This window comes from Aedes albopictus, chromosome 2, assembly GCF_035046485.1.
Source record: "Aedes albopictus strain Foshan chromosome 2, AalbF5, whole genome shotgun sequence".
NCBI classification, from domain to species: Eukaryota; Metazoa; Arthropoda; class Insecta; order Diptera; family Culicidae; genus Aedes; species Aedes albopictus.
In genome coordinates, this window is record NC_085137.1 from 69,611,413 (window position 1) to 69,631,049 (window position 19,637).

Here is a 19,637-nt window from a genome sequence, read left to right on the forward strand (position 1 = left end):
GCTTTCGTTTGGAGTCTTTTCCGGTGTTTTCTGATTTTCATCAATTGCCGGTCATTAAAAATCGTTTTTTTATAATTATTCGATTGCTCTATATTCTACCTTCTATCTTCCTATCATCCTATCTTCCTATTTTCCCATCTTCCTACTTCCTATCATCCCATATTTCCATATTCCTATCTTCATATCTTCCTATCTTCCTGTTTTCCCACCTTTCGAACTTCCTATCATCCTATCTACCTATGATCTTATTTTCCTATCTTTCCTTTTTGCTGTGTTCCCTTCTATCGGTCTTCCTATCTTCCTATCTTCATGTCTTTCTATCTTCCCATATTCCTATCTTCATATCTTCCTATTTGCCTGTCTTTCCATCTTTCTAACTTTCTATCTTCCTATCTTCCTATCTTCCTATATTCCAATCTTCCAGTCTTCCTATCATCCTATTTTCCTGTATTCCCATCTTGCTCTCCCATCTTCCTGTCTTCCCATCTTCTTATCTTCCTGCCTTTCTATCTTCCTATCTACCTATATCTCTATCTTCCTGCCTTCTTGTTTTCCTATCTTCCTTTCTTCCTATCTTCAAATCTTCCTACCTTCCTATCTGTCTATCTTCCAATCTTCATTCCTTCCTTTCCTTCCTATTTTCCTATCTTTCTATCATCCTATTTTCCCATATTCCTATCTTCATATTTTCCCAAGTAACACACATGTTATATAAAAGTTACGACAGCGCAAGTTTTGGTTGTATAGAAGTTTATTTTACGTTATTTCAGCACAATGTTAGAATAAACTTCTATACAATCAAAACTTGCGCTGTCGTAACCCTATAATAACATGTGTGTTGCTTGGGTTCCTAAATTCCCATCTTCCAAACTTTCTATATTCCTACCTTCCTATCTTCTTATCTTCCTATCTTCCTATTTTCCTATTTTCCTATTTTCCTATTTTCCTATCTTCCTATCTTCCTATCTTCCTATCTTCCTATCTTCCTATCTTCCTATCTTCCTATCTTCCTATCTTCCTATCTTCCTATCTTCCTATCTTCCTATCTTCCTATCTTCCTATCTTCCTATCTTCCTATCTTACTATCTTACTATCTTCCTATCTTCCTATCTTCCTATCTTCGTATCTTCCTATCTTCCTATCTTCCTATCTTCCTATCTTCCTATCTTCCTATTTTCCTATCTTCCTATCTTCCTATCTTCCTATCTTCCTATCTTCCTATCTTCCTATCTTCCTATCTTCCTATCTTCCTATCTTCCTATCTTCCTACCATCCTATCTTCTTATCTTCCTATTTTCCTTCCTTCTTATCTTCCTATCTTTCTATCGTCCTACCTTTCCATATTCCTATCTTCATATCTTCCTATTTTCCTGGTTTCCAAACTTTCTAACTTCCTATCTGCCAATCTTCCTACTTTCCTATCTTACTATCATCCTATTTTCCTATCATCCTATGTTCCTATTTTCTCATCTTCCTACTTCCTATCATCCCATATTTCCATATTCCTATCTTCATATCTTCCTATCTTCCTGTTTTCCCACCTTTCGAACTTCCTATCATCCTATCTACCTATGATCTTATTTTCCTATCTTTCCTTTTTGCTGTGTTCCCTTCTATCGGTCTTCCTATCTTCCTATCTTCATGTCTTCCTATCTTCCCATATTTCTATCTTCATATCTTCCTATTTGCCTGTCTTTCCATCTTTCTAACTTTCTATCTTCCTATCTTCCTATATTCCTATCTTCCAATCTTCCTATCATCCTGTTTTCCTGTATTCCCATTTTGCTCTCCCATCTTCTGTCTTCCCATCTTCTTATCTTCCTGCCTTTCTATCTTCCTATCTACCTATATCTCTATCTTCCTGCCTTCTTGTTTTCCTATCTTCCTATCTTCCTATCTTCCTATCTTCAAATCTTCCTACCTTCCTATCTGCCTATCTTCCAATCTTCATTCCTTCCTTTCCTTCCTATTTTCCTATCTTTCTATCATCCTATTTTCCCATATTCCTATCTTCATATTTTCCTATCTTCCTGTCTTCCAAACTTTCTATATTCCTACCTTCCTATCTTCTTATCTTCCTATCTTCCTATCTTCCTATCTTCCTATTTTCCTATCTTCCTATCTTCCTATCTTCCTATCTTCCTATCTTCCTATCTTCCTATCTTCCTATCTTCCTATCTTCCTATCTTCCTATCTTCCTATCTTCCTATCTTCCTATCTTCCTATCTTCCTATTTTCCTATCTTCCTATCTTCCTATCTTCCTATCTTCCTATCTTCCTATCTTCCTATCTTCCTATCTTCCTATTTTCCTTCCTTCTTATCTTCCTATCTTTCTATCATCCTACCTTTCCATATTCCTATCTTCATATCTTCCTATTTTCCTGGTTTCCAAACTTTCTAACTTCCTATCTGCCTATCTTCCAACTTTCCTATCTTACCATCATCCTATCTTCCTATCATCCTATCTTCCTATTTTCCCATCTTCCTACTTCCTATCATCCCATATTTCCATATTCCTATCTTTATGTCTTCCTGTTTCCCACCTTTCGAACTTCCTATCATCCTATCCACCTATGATCTTATTTTCCTATCTTTCCTTTTTGCTGTGTTCCCTTCTATCGGTCTTCCTATCTTCCTATCTTCGTGTCTTCCTATCTTCCCATATTCCTATCTTCATATCTTCTTATTTGCCTGTCTTTCCATCTTTCTAACTTTCTATCTTCCTATCTTCCTATCTTCCTATATTCCTATCTTCCAATCTTCCTATCATCCTATTTTCCTGTATTCCCATCTGGCTCTCCCATCTTCCTGTCTTCCTATCTTCTTATCTTCCTGCCTTTCTATCTTCCTATCTACCTATATCTCTATCTTCCTGCCTTCTTGTTTTCCTATCTTCCTATCTTCCTATCTTCCTATCTTCCTATCTTCAAATCTTCCTATCTTCCTATCTGTCTATCTTCCAAACTTCATTCCTTCCTTTCCTTCCTATTTTCCTATCTTTCTATCATCCCATTTTCCCATATTCCTATCTTCATATTTTCCTATCTTCCTGTCTTCCAAACTTTCTATATTCCTACCTTCCTATCTTCTTATCTTCTTATCTTCCTATTTTCCTATCTTCCTACCTTCCTATCTTCCTATCTTCCTATCTTCCTATCTTCCTATCTTCCTATTTTCCTATCTTTATCTTCCTATCTTTCTATCTTCCTATCTTCCTATTTTCCTATCTTCCTATCTTCCTATCTTTCTATCATTTTATCTTCTTATATTCCTATTTTCCTTCCTTCTTATCTTCCTATCTTTCTATCATCCTACCTTTCCATATTCCTATCTTCATATCTTCCTATTTTCCTGGTTTCCAAACTTTCTAACTTCCTATCTGCCTATCTTCCTACTTTCCTATCTTACTATCATCCTATTTTCCTATCTTCCTATCGTCCTATCCTCCTATCATCCTATCTTCCTATCTTCCCATCTTCCTATCTTCCTATCTTCCTTCCTTCCTATCTCCCTATATTGCTAGGTACCATCCTATCTTCCCATATTCCAATCTTCTTATCTTCCTATTGCTATCTTTCTATCATCCTATCTTTTCATATTCCTATTTTCATATCTTCCTATTTTCCTGGCTTCCAAACTTTCTAACTTCCTATCTTCCTACTTTCCATCTACTTGTCTTTCTGATTTCCTATCTTTTTATCTTCTTATCTTCCTATCTTCCTATCTTCCCAGCTTCCTGTCTTTCTATCTTCCTATTTCTCTGTGTATCATCCTATCTTCCATATTCCTATCTTTTTATCTTCCTGTCTTCCTATTTTCCTTTCTTCCTATCTCCCTATATTTCTATGGATCTTCCCATATTCCTATTTTTTTATCTTATTATCTTTCCATATTCCAATCTCCATATCTTCCTATCTTCCTGGTTTCCAAATATTTTTACTTCCTATCTTCCTATCTTGCTACTTTCCTATCTTACTATTATCCTATTTTGCTATCTTCCTATCGTTCTATCTTCCTATCATCCTATTTGCCTATCTTCCTATCTTCCTATCTTCCTATCTTCCTTCCTTCCTATCTCCCAATATTTCTATGTATCATCCTATTTTCCCATATTCCTATCTTTTTATCTTCCTGTCTTCCTATCTTTCTATCTTTCTATCTTCTCCCTCCCTATATTTCTATCTTCTTCTCTACAACCTTTCTAACTTTTTTTAATTTTTATTATCTGCGAATTTTCATATTCTTACCTTGTTAACTTCTTTTCTTCTTATTTTACATCTTCGATTCTTCATATCTTTTATCTTTTACCATTTATCATCTATCTATTATCATCTATCTTGCTCCTTCTCCCATTGGCGTCACTCCTTTTGCAAAGAATCTCGCCGTTTGGTGTGATTGTCAGTAGAGGAGTTCGATCCCAAGCCCTCGGCGAATAAGAGGGCCTACACACCGTCAAAAAGTTGGTTAAACATCGTGTGGGTGTGGCCAACGAACAACTCGCTCTAATTGACGCAATGTTTGCCACAAACGATCAAACTGAGCGCCTCTTTCTGTCTTCTAAATTTCTTGTTTTCTATTTCTTACCGTTTTCTCAGATCCATACGACTGCACAACATAAACAAAAGTTCAAGAGCCTCCCATAGAAAACCCCTTTCGGCCTTGACCATAGCAGAACACAACCAAGGTCTCAAATATTTACCTTTTTCAAACATGCTTCTAATTCAAAACCAATCTCTCCGTTCAACAAGCGGCTTCCTTCTCATTCCCCATGATACGGTTAGTTTCGATTTCAATTTCAATTCGAAACACGCCAGCTCAAGTGAATGGTGCGGTGCCCAGAGAGCGTGTCCAGTACCGGCCCGGCGATATCTATTAGCCGGTCGATCGACTACACCCCTTCCCTCTGCTGCGTTCCTCATCGTATACAAACTAATCAAACATTGTAGTTAAAACGACGAACAAGCATAAGCAAACAGAACACGCGAGCTAAAAACACCCCCGGACCCCCACCAGAAAAAACTTACTTTCAATCAGTTTCCGCAGTTCTTGGATTTTGCTAGATTTCTTCTCGTCGTCGGGAAACAGCGGTGGCGGCTGCTGTTGATCTAGTTCCGATGGTGCCGGCTTCCTCGCGGAGATATTGCCAGTACTGCTGCTGCCGACGACTAGGGCCGGCACCGGTACCGGTTGTAATGTACCGGCTGATGAAGGTTGCAACACTTCTATCTCCGGCATGGTGGCGGCGACGACGAGGTGTGTGAGAATTCCTAGCGGCGTAGTTTCAACTGTCGATTGGAAAACCAAGAAAGAGAGACGAAATTAAAACATGGAAGGTCGTTCAGATGGTGTGGTATGAATGAAGTAATAAACGTGCAGTTGGACGTGAGATTTCCTATGCAAATAGATAACACCTTTGTATGACGATATGACCCTTTGAGGTTGAGAAATCAAAAAGTGCTAATTGGGTGTTTGCAGACCGTGGCGTTCTAGGCAATTGATATTTGTTTTAATGTACACATTACACTACAATTTACCCCGTCAATGATATGATGAATCTTGAGTGTATATAATAAAAACAAAAAATATAGATCTTGGATTTAGCAATAATTAGAGGAATATATATAAAAAATTAAATATCCATGTAAAGTTCAACGAGAAATCATGCACATAAAGGTAATGCTAGAATTAGTGCACATTTACATGAAATATCATGTAAAACGACATTATTATCCAGTAAATTTACGAGAACCATTGCGTAATCCATCATGGACTACAACAGGTGTCGCGACTCTTAGCGGAAATTTACTCGAGCATAACGTAATTTTACAATTTTACACGACATCTGATGTGAATATGCACTATTTTTCACTGAATTTTACATGAATATTTTGTCCGTGCTGTCTATTTGGTGTATATCGTAAAACCGTTTTGATTTTGTCCTCACGGTTACGGTTCTTGAGAAATTCGTGTGGCCCGTGATATTTTGCCACACATACAATGAAAAGAATTGTCAGACAAAAGAGGCACAAAACAAGAGACAAAAAAGACGCGGCGATTACTCTTTATCCCAACTGGTAACATGATCTCGATTTTTTTTTTGTTGCAGACAAAACGGAAGCTGAATTTGTTGCGTACTTTTCAACTCGTGACTAATCAATTATTACTAACCTAAAATCGAAACTCTTTGATGATACATCTTCAGCAGCGTTGCAGAGTTTAACGACTCGAAGTTACCGCTCGAAAATCACAATGCAAGCCTTAAAAATCTCTTAACTCGTGGTGCACGATATTTGTCCTATTCTGTTCAAGTTGGGACAAACCTATGTCGCATCGTGTAAAATGTCGCAACAAATTCAGGTCGCGACATTGTCGTTATTGTTGCGCGATGGTTGAATTTTGATTCACTGCACACATATATATTGGAGATTCAGCTCTTTGAGATGATCCATTCAAAAAACATTTGCACTTCTTCCTAGCACTTTTGGTTCTTCAGAAATTCAGGTAGTCTGTGACCCCATATTGAGAAACACTGCTCCATGCCCGAGAAGGTGAAAAAATCTAACGAATAACACATTCAGTTATTAATAATTGAATTACTGAAGAACAAAAACTGATATTGGTTTGATTGAGATAAGAGGTAAAACATCAGAAATAATAGCAAAATCTAGTATAGAGAAGTGCTCAATAAGATATTACAAGATCAAAATAATATCAGACAAGATTTGTTGACCGTCGAGCATCGTACTTACGACCTTAGGATTCACAGGCGGCGATGCTTACCACTCACCCGCAGCTCACTGTTGAGAATATCATAGCAACAAGAGCATGAAGTTCTTCGTTTCCCCAGCTCAGAAAGGGGCACATAGCATTTCGCTAACATTGAGCCATCTCTATGGGTGTATGTGTTTCATTTCGTGCAAAAGAGCTAAATTTGAAGAATTGGCTACCTGCTGGAACGTTCAGTTCCTTAACATTTGAAATACGAATAACAAAAAAAAAGTTTATATATCGTTCAACTAGTTGACTAGTGATAACCGTAACGGCGCTTTTTAAAAACACCATTTAGAGATAATCGCGATTAAAGTTTCACGCTTTGCCTTGTCCTTATGGAGGGGGCGCGCTACAATGGGCTGTAACTTTGGTTCTAGGTGAAATTTGGAATGTATGTTGTCTAACTAGTATACTTTCAGATTATGCAATAGAAAAGTTAAGGTCCCATTAGACATGACAAATATTTGGCCAAACAAGCCCAACAAATGACCAACACAACGCAAATCATGGCAACCTCGGATGAATGTCGGACTACCATGACAAATATTTGTCATTATGACAAACAGTCTAATGGCCCCTTTAGATTTTTTCATCCCCGCAAGGTATGTAACTCCTTAAGAAACAACAAATTCTACCAAAATTGTTGATTGTTTACCAACCCCTCCTCGCAAACTACAAGACCACAGTTTCCCAAACTGTGGGTAGCAACCCCCAGGGGGTTGCCAGGCTTTAGCCGGCGAGTCACGAGCCACAGTCACACTTTGATGTTTGTATAAGTACAAATTGTGCTTTTCTTAAGTCATGTTTCTTAGTAGTTATAAAACATTGTTTAGCTCCATTCCAGACAACTTTCCAGCCAGCAACTGATCATTAGAATCTTCTCATACTAACAAGAACTTTCATGAACGCCAAAGTACTTAAATCCTTAAACACATTTTTCAGCCAAATTTGGTCCAAATCCGAGATGGTCGATTGCAAGTTTTCACATTTTCTTGGTCACTTTATATGAAATGACCCATATAGGTTACCTTGTGAACCCCGTTTTGCGTCTTTTATCATACACGAAGTGGTGAATTCGCGTGTCGTGCCTCGAGCATGCTATATTTGGCAGTGTTGCTGATAATTACATCATCTGACGGTGCTCAAATGCTATTTTTAGAAACTACGGTTTAATGGAATACTTAGTTCGTTAACATAGAATTACACCTAACCTAAAACTACTTGAGCAGAATTTGTATTGGGTTGACTGATTGGCAGGTGTCAAATGACGAGTTTTCATTTGATTTTCTTTGCACATTTGAGTGTTCCTTCCCAAACTTTGTGTATTCAGGCACCCCTGCTCAACAAACTGGGGAACCTGCACTAATTTGCTGTCGACCTCATTTCATGGATAACTCGCTTCCGTTGGTACTCCAAGGGAGTTTCATGGTGGTGTTCTTACTACAACGCCCTCTATTTTGGTTTATCAGAACTGTTGATTTGAATAAAGCTTGTCTTCTGCGGTCTGTGAGAACGTGTTAAAAAAGGACCGCAAGAGGTACTGTTGAATGGAATTTTAATTTGGTGAAGTTCAAAATATCTTAGAATAAACCGGTATTTTTGTAAAGTTACGAATCTCTACACGGAAAACTAAAACCACCTATTTTTGTGTTTATTTTACCGAAAATTAGGTTGTTTATCTTTCTCTCCCACTAATGTTGTCAAAAACAAAGTGAGCTGCATCGACCCACAAGGGGTACTTTGGGCCAATAAGCCAATTTTGCTGTTTTTGACAAAATTAGGTAGAAAAAACTCACGTGGGTTGAATTTACATACTCTTGAGCATTTTTTTCTTGAGTATATTTGTTTGCTGGAGTTAGAGGCAAACTACCTAGTGTGAATTTAATCGACTTACTCAAATATGAGTTATTGGGCCAAACTAAAGGGTTGATTCAAAATAATTCAAATTTGGGTTGTTTGACGGCTCCGTCTAGCTTCCGCTGCGAGTATTGTAGCTATAGAATCCTTTTTGTGTTTGAAAGCTCTGCTTCCTTCAAATCTCCAGGAGCAAATGATGTTTCTCCAATTTTTCTCCAGTGGTGTTTGAATATTTTAAACATGTTTTAAATAACTACAATTTTGTAGTTTTTCTATTGGATATTTTCATAGCGTGAAATTACTCTATAGTTTTATCCCGAAAGGGAGCGCTGCCCATAACTGCATATTTGTAACATTTGCAGTTTTTGTTAATATTGAGTTAATACTGGGGATCATATCCAAATTATCAGTACTTTCATCCACCAAAATAAACTTGACTAGTTTGTTCTACAAAATATGAAATAAATACCAAGTCGTTTTGTCTCATTGTCTCATTGTCGAATATTCACGAATATAACCGCATAACAGTCACACAGGGAATACACACTGGCCTCATAGCATACCGGCAATCATAATTTGATCTAATTATTTTCCAACTATTCCCACAGCATAGAAGAAGAGCTGTAGAAGATTTCATTGAAAAAGGATTTATTTTGAATTTTTGTCAAATTTTTGAAATTTCGATCCTTTTCCATACTAATGCAACTTGCAAACTTTGAGCTTAATTTTCTCCAATGCCTACTTTTGTCGAATGTGACTGTTATGCAGTTATGGGCAGAGCGTGGGTTGTATAAAGAAGGAAAAAGTTCCTGATTTATCAGGTTAACCTTTTTCCTACTGAAATGCGTAAAACGCATTATCGATTATCACATCTGTGATGTTCGTTAGGCTAACATGCCTATTCATGTGAACCCACACACCTCCCAATTTGGGACGTACACAATGACTCTTTTACACAATGATGTACCGTAAAACGGGGTATCTTTGATAATGCGGGTAGCTTTGATAGTGCGGTAGGCATTGTATAGTTTATCTTATAACTATGATTCCTTCAACCAGTTAAGAAAAAGGCAAACGTAGACCAATTCTATACATATCAAAGTTCATCTTAGACATATTTTCATCAAAACCTGGTTTAAATACAACTTTTAGGACAAAAAATAAAAATTGTTGATATTTTTGTCATTTGTCAACCCCTTCAAACAATCTGCTATACGACTTTGTTACAACTATTTTTTCAATGAATGGACTCTTATTCACGATAGATTCATCATAGTAGATTCCAAATATGGCCTTGAATCTCTTAACGAAGTGTGTTTTTACGAAATGGAAGCAATTTTGTGAATTGGGACATAAATTTCCATACATCGATAAACGCCTAAAAGTATGCAATGCCCTTGTTATATCATATAGATAAATCTGTGTTATTCAAAATTTGTTAATAAAATCTTAAAATAACTACCCAAAATAAGAGAACTCACTATGAATAGCATGTAACCATATGTTGCTGTACCGTTAAACATATATTTTTACAAAGATTATGATTTTCATAGCTAAATTCACTGTGTTTTTCACTCAGTACCCCACAAACACATTTTTATATGTAGAATTTAGTAAAAAAAACAATGTTTTGGTATAAAAATTCTATCTGATGTATTCCACCTGGCTTCTCTCATTATGTTCATACTTCTAAGATTTGAATCTGTGATTATTTTTCAAGATTTGATGTGTTTTTCAGGGCATTATCAAAGTTACCCCAAAATGAAAATCTGATTCTCGCTCATATGGAAAACTAAAAGTCACCCAAAATATTTCAGATTATCGAATCTATTAATTGCAATTGATAACTGATACCCCAGTACTTGTTTTAAAAATATAAAACTCGGGGATATACTGTTACATGGAAAAATATTAAGAAAACTCGCTGAAAAACTATCAAAGTTACCCCATTTTACGGTATACGTTTTCAAGAAAGCACTCGCTCAAACGTAGCTTTTGCTTGGGTCATTTCTTGAATACGATGGTTTCGATGACGTGGCTCTCAATGCCACATTGAATGTGGCATGGCGTCCCAAGCTACCTTCAATGAGCTATAGGCTCTCATTGCGCTTTTCAGGGCACTGATTAAACCCGTTGTCGTATGGGCTATGAGCTCTAGTTAGGTTCTACGACATTACCCGGAAAACCATTACCCGGAATGCCATTTACCGGAAAACCATTACCCGGAATGAACCATTTACCGGAAGGTACCATTTACCGGAATGAACCATTTACCGGAAAACCATTTATCGGAAAAGATTTTTCCCGAAATTTGTTTCCAGATTTCACAGCGATATCGAGATATTTGATCTCATGCCTTTTGCACCGGTCATCTTTTGACTCAAACCATGACCCGGTCATTTAGCTGAACAATAGTTACGCCAAATTATGATTAGCAGTAAGTTGGCTAACCGACGGAGCTGTTATGTAGTGTGTAGTACATACATGTGGTTCATCAACGAGTTTATAAAAAAATGTGCTGAATGTGATTGCTAATATTTCCAGCAGATATTTGCTCTTCTTTTAACATGGGCTGTTATTTCTAGGTTTATTGTTATGGTCGTACAAACTATTTCCCGGAAATACATTTTCGGAATAATTCATTTCTTAGAAAACCATTTTCCGAAATGAACCATTTCCCGGAAAGGCCTAGGAAAACCTTTGTTTTTTTTTATTTCGATTAATTTTATCAGTTGATGATCAATTTCAAGATAATCAAGCCTTGAAACTATATTCTAAATATTTTTTCTCAAAATTATAGAACTAGAACTAGATTCTCGGTTTAGTTCACTTAGCAAAGTAGAGCTAGCATCGTATAGCTGAATGATAATTTTTAGACTTGCAACCAAACTGTAGCTTTTAATATGACATTTTCTTCCTTTTCGTCGAATATTGTGTTTCTAGTTTCATTTATAAAGTTAATTGGCAGTCGAACTGTTTATTGTGTAGGAGATTTGCCCTTCTTCAATTTATAGGCTGTTCTTTCTAACGATGTAACGTTACAGAATTGGTTGACGAGCAATCCATTAATTCCATCTAGTGTTTCTCCTTTTTTAAAAAATGGGCTGTTCTTTTGACTTAGGGGAACTGAGGCCATAACGCCCATAGGGGGCAAGATGCGCTACCCTTGTTTTAGGCAAACCACGTTATTTTTTAAACTTTTTTCAACAGGAATCGTTAACATTTAAGTTTACATATTTTTACTATAAAAACAGTACAAAAACACCAAAAAATGCTTTTCATTACTTTTGTTGTAATTTTGACCTGTCAAAGTTTTGCATTTTTTTTACATAATTTACATGAAATTTTTTCTCGCTATCCCCATACATTGTTTTGCACACTTCCATTATTTGTGTTTCAGGCGAAAAAAGTATCGTATTTGACCCTTATAAGTTTTTTACTAAGGTCCAAACTTCTGAGACATGTGTGGGGTAAAATGCCAAACCCTAGTTAATTACATTAAAAAAGCCATTTAGATCCAAATTTGGCATAAATTGTATAGAACACAAATGAGAACCATACAATAGCACATTTGCATTTAAATAAGTTCACTAATCACACATCCGATGGTCATTTTGCAAAATTGTTGATAAAATAGCTCTTGACCCATAATTACAGGTGATTCATAATTATATAATGACTGTATAACGTTCACGAACAATGAACCTTGACAATAATCCATGCACGTAAGTATATGCCCGAGCAGAAGAAAAAAAACTCAATAAAAGCATATTTTGATATGAGCATGAGCAGAGCATGAGCATGAGCATAGATGACCGTACAATTCGTAGTTGCTACTCCGTGATTGACCAGAATAATCGAAATTGCACAAGGAACCAACAAACGGAGCTTGGGAGTAGCTACCGATCTCAATGTGCATTTTCGAGAATTCCAAACTTTATTAAGTCAATAACGGCGCCGGCCACGTCCTTACGGTCATCGAGAAAGGGAAGGAATGTTAGTGTGACGTACGTTGCTACTAGAGACCGAGATCACCTCATCTTCTCCACGATTGTCACGGGAAGGAGTTTTTGTTAATGGGGAGGGGAAAGTCACATGATGTGGATTCACTTTGGTAAGTAATTTGATTCATGCAACCTATATACATCAAAACGCGTATTCATTTTGAATCAAATACTACACATGCCGACACCTAAGATGACGAACCATTCAAATTGCATAGTGTAAATACAAAAAAAAAAATAAAAAAAATGAAAGAAAAATATATATTATCAACAAGAAGTGCATTGGAAACTAGCGCCGAAACATAACGTGACGAACCTTTCAATATTTGTTAGGTAAATAAATAAAAATCAGCATATTTTTATATCATTATAAGTTACTAGCTGTCCCGGCAAACGTTGTCTTGCCAAGCTGTGGTGGTTTGACAACTTTTTTGGTCATCTGAGCAACGCACTCTAGATTGATTTCATTTCGATCACGCTGAATTTCTTCCCGGCTCATAAAAATCAGTGCTTTATCAATGTTCTTACTTTTTCAGTTGATTTTCGTAGCTTTTTCTGCATATAAACACAGCCACCACGAATACGAGTCGAACCATGCATGAATCACGCTGATCGGTTCATCCGTTCGCTAGTTTTGTTGCCTCAAAGGGACTTCGAACTCATTTATATATATATATATATATATATATATATATATATATATATATATATATATATATATATATATATATATATATATATATATATATATATATATATATATATATATATAGATTAATTATTATGATAGAATGAAACGAGCTCACCGATAAATATGCATCTAAGTGATCAGGTCTTATGTAATGCAGCATCTTTCACTAACTGGCTTTGACTCCGTAATCACTTTACACACGGATACGACGATGTGCGCAATCAAATCGAGGACGGAGACGACGCGGCCGACCCGAATGAAAAAAGCGGAACTTCGACTTTGCTTTCTAAATCACACTAAACCGACTTCACGCGGGTACGACTATGTGCACATCCAAATCGACGACGACGCAATAAAAGCATATTTTGATATGGAGATCAAAAAGTGATATTGGTTTGTTTGATATAAGAGGTAAAAGTACTGGAAATAATAGCTAAAATTTACTCCTCGACTAACATCACCATAACAAATTTAGCTCTTTTGAGAGCTAACCAATAGCAGCGAGCTATTCGGTTGATCTTCAAATAGCAAATTTTGCTATTGGTCAGACGTCCTAGGAACAATTTTTTGCTATTATTTTCAGTAGTTTTACCTCTTATATCAATCAAACCCATAGCACGTTTTGATCGTCAGTACTTGACCTCTGCCAGGGTGTGCACAATTTGGCATCCTAGCGTTAGCTGTAGCTAGTGGCGCGTTTTACCCCGCATTAAAACTAAAATGCTAAAAATCAAACTTTTTTTCAAATTTGAATTTTTGAGTAGTAAAACATAAAACTGGTTCATGGTTTCTTCCATTTGGAAGGAAACATGTTGATGCTTCATACTTGTGTCAAAAAAGCGTGTACTATGAAGTGTTTCGTGGTCAAAATTTGACTCTTCCTTAACGTGGGCGTCTTACCCCCAGTACTGTTATCGAGCTGCTTGGTTACCATGTTGTTTATTGGTAATTGCTGCTTTTTATGTACCGTCAAGTCACCAGTCACCGTGGATCTAAGAGGATTTGGGGCGAATACGGGCTGTCATTTGACACCAATCTTATAAACATTGTTGGTGCCGCTGTTAATTGCTTTCATTAGAGGTTAAAATTAAAGCAGGAAATTTTTCACACAATTTGGTGATATAGTACAATTAGTAGAGGATAGTAAAGTCGCCTGATTCCGTGGTGGGTCACCATTCACCGTGGTAGTATGGACCCATTCACCGTGTGTCAGAAATTTTATTCTATTTTGTTTAAAAATGATCAAAACGACCCAGCCAAGTGAATTTTCTTCGTTTTTATATTCTTTTCAAGTAATAACGTGCCAGATTTAATTAGAAAAACGAATGTTCACATTTTCATTTTTTTTTCTAGGTATATGGGATAATATGGGGCACGGTGAATGGAGACCATTGTTTTTTAGGGTACCCATTTACTGTGCCTTTTTGTTTCAATTAAATAGTACGAGTAATCGTACTTTCTTGTTAAACTTTCTTCGGTAATGCAAAATACATACCTGATATGTGAATTTAATTGCTTCTTGGTGGAATAAAAACGTTACTACATTTAGTTTATCGCTTAAATCACCTTAGCGCAGTTTTCGTTTTTCACTATGAATGCAGTGAACGAGCAGAAAACCGCTTCATGTAAACACACTTTAGTGTTAAAATGGTACTTTAAAAAGTTTTTAATGAGCGTTTTGACATGGTAACAATTCATTGGCGTTGTATTGGTGAAATTGAAGGGAAATTGTCATACCATTCAATCGTAATATGGAAATAATGAAAAAATATTCGCAGGCACACGGTGAATTGAACCCCCACGGTGACTGGCGCCTTGACGGTAGGAGTTTTACTCTTCTTTAATTGAATCAAGTTGCATCGTTGCAAACTTGATTAGCGAAACTATTAACTTTGTCTGATATGTTTCCTTTTTTTAAACTTTTTTGCCACACAACTTAAGGTGTGATGCAGTCTTGCGTTTATTTAAAAAAAATCTCAATCAAACTTGCATCTTGTCATTTTAATTTGAAGAAGAGAGAGTCGATGAAGAGAAATCGATCATGTTACTTTCGCTTTTATTTAAACTCAATCTAGAAATGTGTTGTTCTTTCAACTAAGCCTGTTACAGAATTGTGTAAATAACAAACTGTAAATTTCACTCTTAGATATTTTCCCTTCTTCTAGCAACACGCTGTTCTTTCAATGCCTGTTTTCGGTCAGTCTACTTTGATCTAGCCTGATGACTATCAAGCTTAATAATAATTGGTTTCTTCACCCAGGAAAAAAATGCGTCATGTAATGATCTTCGGTTGGACTAAGAATTAAACCTCCTGTCTGAATTGGCATTCAGAAGTACTTAATATAGACCATAAGGTATACAGTATGGTAGGGGCAAAGTTCTCATAAACTTTTTTTTCTGGACATGCACATTTCAGTACCGTTCACCCCCGTTGGTTTGACCGCATTTAATCTGAACAATTTTTAATTTGACCCCCGCTAATCTGCACATCGTTCAAACTAAAAATTTTTTGAACGTCATTTTTTCAGGGAACGGAGTGGAACAAAACACAGAATCAAAACAAAACAACAAAAAGGATTTCCATTAATGTTTTTTGATGCCCAAAGAGTTACTAGAGGTTCAAATTAAACATGAACTCCCTTGGTTTGCTTGAGGTGTCATTCAAACCAATGGGGATAGACGGCCCAGGTAACAGACTTGTCACAAAAGAGTCACGGCGGCGCAGGGTTTTGTTGCACAGAAGTCTTGTGTCTTACTTCTAACATATAAATACTTGGGGGCTGTACATAAACCACGTAGACCAAAATTTGACAATCTCAGACCATCCCCCCCCCCCTCGTAGACTTTTGTCCATACAAAAAAAAATGTATGGAAGTAAGTCGCAATGACTTCTGTGCAACAAAACCCTGCGCCACCGTGGCTCTTCTGTGACAAGTATGTAATTTGATGGTAATTATATTTCCGGTAAATAATACATTCCGGTTAACGGTTTTCCGGTAAATGGTGCATTCCGGTAAATGGTACATTCCGATAAATAGTACATTCCGGTAAATGGTACATTCCGGGTAATGATTTTCCGGTAAATGGTTTTCCGGGTAATGGCATAGAATCCTCTAGTTACGCTTATGCGTTAATTCCCTCTTCTATGGTACTCCTTCCTATATCATCACCTTTCCCCTTCGTAATCCCCAGACAAAACAACAAGCCATTCGTCGGATCACTAATTGGTAATAATTAAATTACTTTTTTCACAAGCATCCAATCGTTTTCCGATCGTTGAAGGAAAGAGTTTCTAGAAGGAACATTGATCGATTTAAATTATGAAGACAAGGGAGACCTCTGGGTTTTTTTCTTTGAAAATGGAACATTTTCATAGTAAATCCTATGCAAAGTTTGAACCGCTTGCGCTAAATTATAGTTTTACCGATTGCGCTGAAGTTTTGTACAGTACGTATGGGACCTAAACGAAATAAAAAAAGTCGACTGGAGCGAGGATTTATTTTTTCAATATAACATTTCCAGTATACTCAGTGTAAGAGAAAGCCAAAACATGTGAAAAGCATTTTCATTTCGTCGTCAATATTAATTAGGGTAACCCACACTTATATGAAAAACATAAAATTAAAAAAAAACGCACAGTCTCACCTCTTGAATCACTTGACTTTCAGAAGCTACTGTTAAAATTAGAGCGAAATCGATAAAGTCAAAGGGGGCGCTCAACGAACTTGAAATTCTGATAGAAAAAATAGCGAAATGTATGCAGAAATCACAAGTTTTCGGTTGTGGCCGCTAGGTGCCTTGTTATTTTTGCAGGTAAATATAAGCAAAGCAACTTTGTCGAAGACGAGAAAGTATTTCGACGCTTGTAGACAAAGCAAAATCCTAGGTAAAGATGGGTGCAACCTAGAGATTTAATTATTGATGTTATTCTTTACATGTTACATGCACTGGAAAAAAACCACAACAATATTTCGACTTACTTTACTAGGGTGTAACCGTGTATCTTTTTAACAGACGTCGGAACACTTTACGATCTTCGACAAAGTTGTTTGGCATATACCGAAAGTGGTATTGATAGATATTATTTTGAAGCTTACAGCTCGACCTAGAGGCAAAAATCGAGAACTTGAAGTTTCTGCGAGCCCTTTGAGTTGACTGTAGCTTCTGGGAATCCAGAACATCTAATTCAGGAGGTAAGGCATTGTATTTATCAAATTTTATGGCTTTCATATAAGAGGACCACCCTTATCAATATTTTGCAGATTTTTTACCGTACAAATTTGCATTTTGTGCAGATCTTTATATTGTTGAGTGTTTTTGTTTTATCAATAATACTAAACATTTTCAAAATTTCTGCACACTATTCAAAATTTTATTATTGTATTGTGAAGATTTCATAGAAGAGCAACCTGAAATTTTTCATCTAGTTTCTGATAAACTCCTTACAGCATATCCCTTACTCAAAAAAAATAAATTCAAAGATCCAACATGCACAATCCGCAATAAAGCCCCTACAATTAAAAAAAGAAGTAATTACAATTTTAAAGCAAATCTTTTTCTTTACAGCTAAGTATCCTATGAGCATTTTCACTGCTTATGTTTAATAAAGTGTTTGTATGATCTATTTACCAATATAGCATTAATATATCCAGTGGCCGTCATTCTTAATAAACTTTTATCTTACGACAATACGAAAAAAGATTTGATATCGGCAATCTTTGTGTCTTCATTTCTTCCTATTCAAGCGTTGTTCGATGAACAAATGATGCGATGACCCTACCTCAACATAATTAATATTCATCCCTCGCAGACAATATATCATGACACGATAACTTTCCGCATTCTTCGCGCCATGCTAAACACCGAATGTTGCATAGTTATCGAACCGGATTCGGATTGACTCTTTTGACAAATGACCAACTCGTCCGGAGATATCACGCCCATTCATAAATAAACCGTTCGATTCAATCGGATCTTCCCTATCCAAGGTCACATATGGTGGTAGACACTTAGTAACTTAATCAGCCTACAACAGGTTCGACCAGTCAACCGGTCTATCGATGGGAGTGCTTGGTGCAAACCCTGACTTTCTGCATCGTATATTAGACAGCAAAAAACATTTCCATGAGAAAAATGACCTTCCTTTTTTTTTGGCCTTTTGATAGGTTTGAATACATTTGTACATACTCGCAACACCTTCTACAGTTGAAGAGGTATCAGTGAAAATAAAGCGAATATTTTAGAAAATATCCCTTTCAAACAAACAAATTCAATTTGAAAGTGATCCCGCCCCGAAGCACCTTACAAGATAATAACAGAATTATAACAACAGTTGTTAGAAGTAATAGAAGTTGATATAATTTTGTTGTAAGAATTTTTAATGATAACAGAATCGCAACAAAATTTATTATCATTTTAGAAACAAAATTTTAACAAACCTTGTTTTATTTATTCAAACAGATGTATAACAACATTTGTTATTTTATACATTATAATATAATTGCCTCAAACATAATTTTGTAATACGTTTATTGTAATCTTTGTTATATTTTTTGTAACAGTTTCAGAATTTTTAAGATTTTTTTGTTGTCCCGCAAGATGTTGATAATTGTTGTCATCTTGGTCACCCGAGCCAAGAGATTTATAACAAAACTTGTAACAAATTTGTCCTGAAATATATAACAGAACTAGTTATAATTTTGTTATGATTTCGCATGTTTAGTCTAACAAAATTTGATATAATCTTGTTATGATTGATTGTATCTCAACTTGTTATATTTTTGTGGAGCCTCGTAGCCGTGCGGTTAGGGTCACCAAGCTTCTAATCGCACCATGCTATGGGGTGAGGGTTCGATTCCTGCTCCGGGCGATGAAACTTTTCGTGAGAATAGTTTCTTCTCCGTATCCACTGGTGCATGCTCCGTGTGTCCCTTGTCTAGTGTTTAAGTTTCATTCAGTCTGTGCAGCCTCTGGCTGAAGACGGTGTCCGCGTCTTTTTTTTTTAAATTGGAACGAGTTTGTTAGATTTTTTGTTATTTTAACTACTAACGGTATATGTTTTATAACAACCGTTGTTACAAAAAGCATTGTAACTAAATAATACAACCTGTAAAAAAAATATTTTTCACATCTAGTCGGGATCGTTAACCAGTTTTGAAGCACATTATTATTAAATATTATTCTCTTGTATGCCAACCTCCTTCCAAAAGCACCCCCGCAATATATGAACACTCCCTAAGTAACGTGGCGTCAACTATGGACATAAAGTTAATTGCAGTAAGCCATACTAAGTAGCAACCAATGCAATTCACCC

At 36.2% G+C, this 19,637-nt stretch overlaps 1 protein-coding gene across 2 annotated transcripts in view; it reads right to left on the reverse strand.

The window, feature by feature from the left end:
* LOC109423940 (alpha-tocopherol transfer protein) overlaps positions 1-19,637 on the reverse strand; it is a 42,627-nt gene that overhangs the window by 12,385 nt on the left and 10,605 nt on the right. For both annotated transcript variants that reach the window (XM_062849835.1, XM_019699006.3), the window contains exon 2: positions 5,026-5,286. In XM_062849835.1, the coding sequence (XP_062705819.1) occupies positions 5,026-5,236 (211 nt within the window). In that variant the 5' untranslated portion in view covers positions 5,237-5,286. The remainder of the gene's footprint in view (positions 1-5,025; positions 5,287-19,637) is intronic.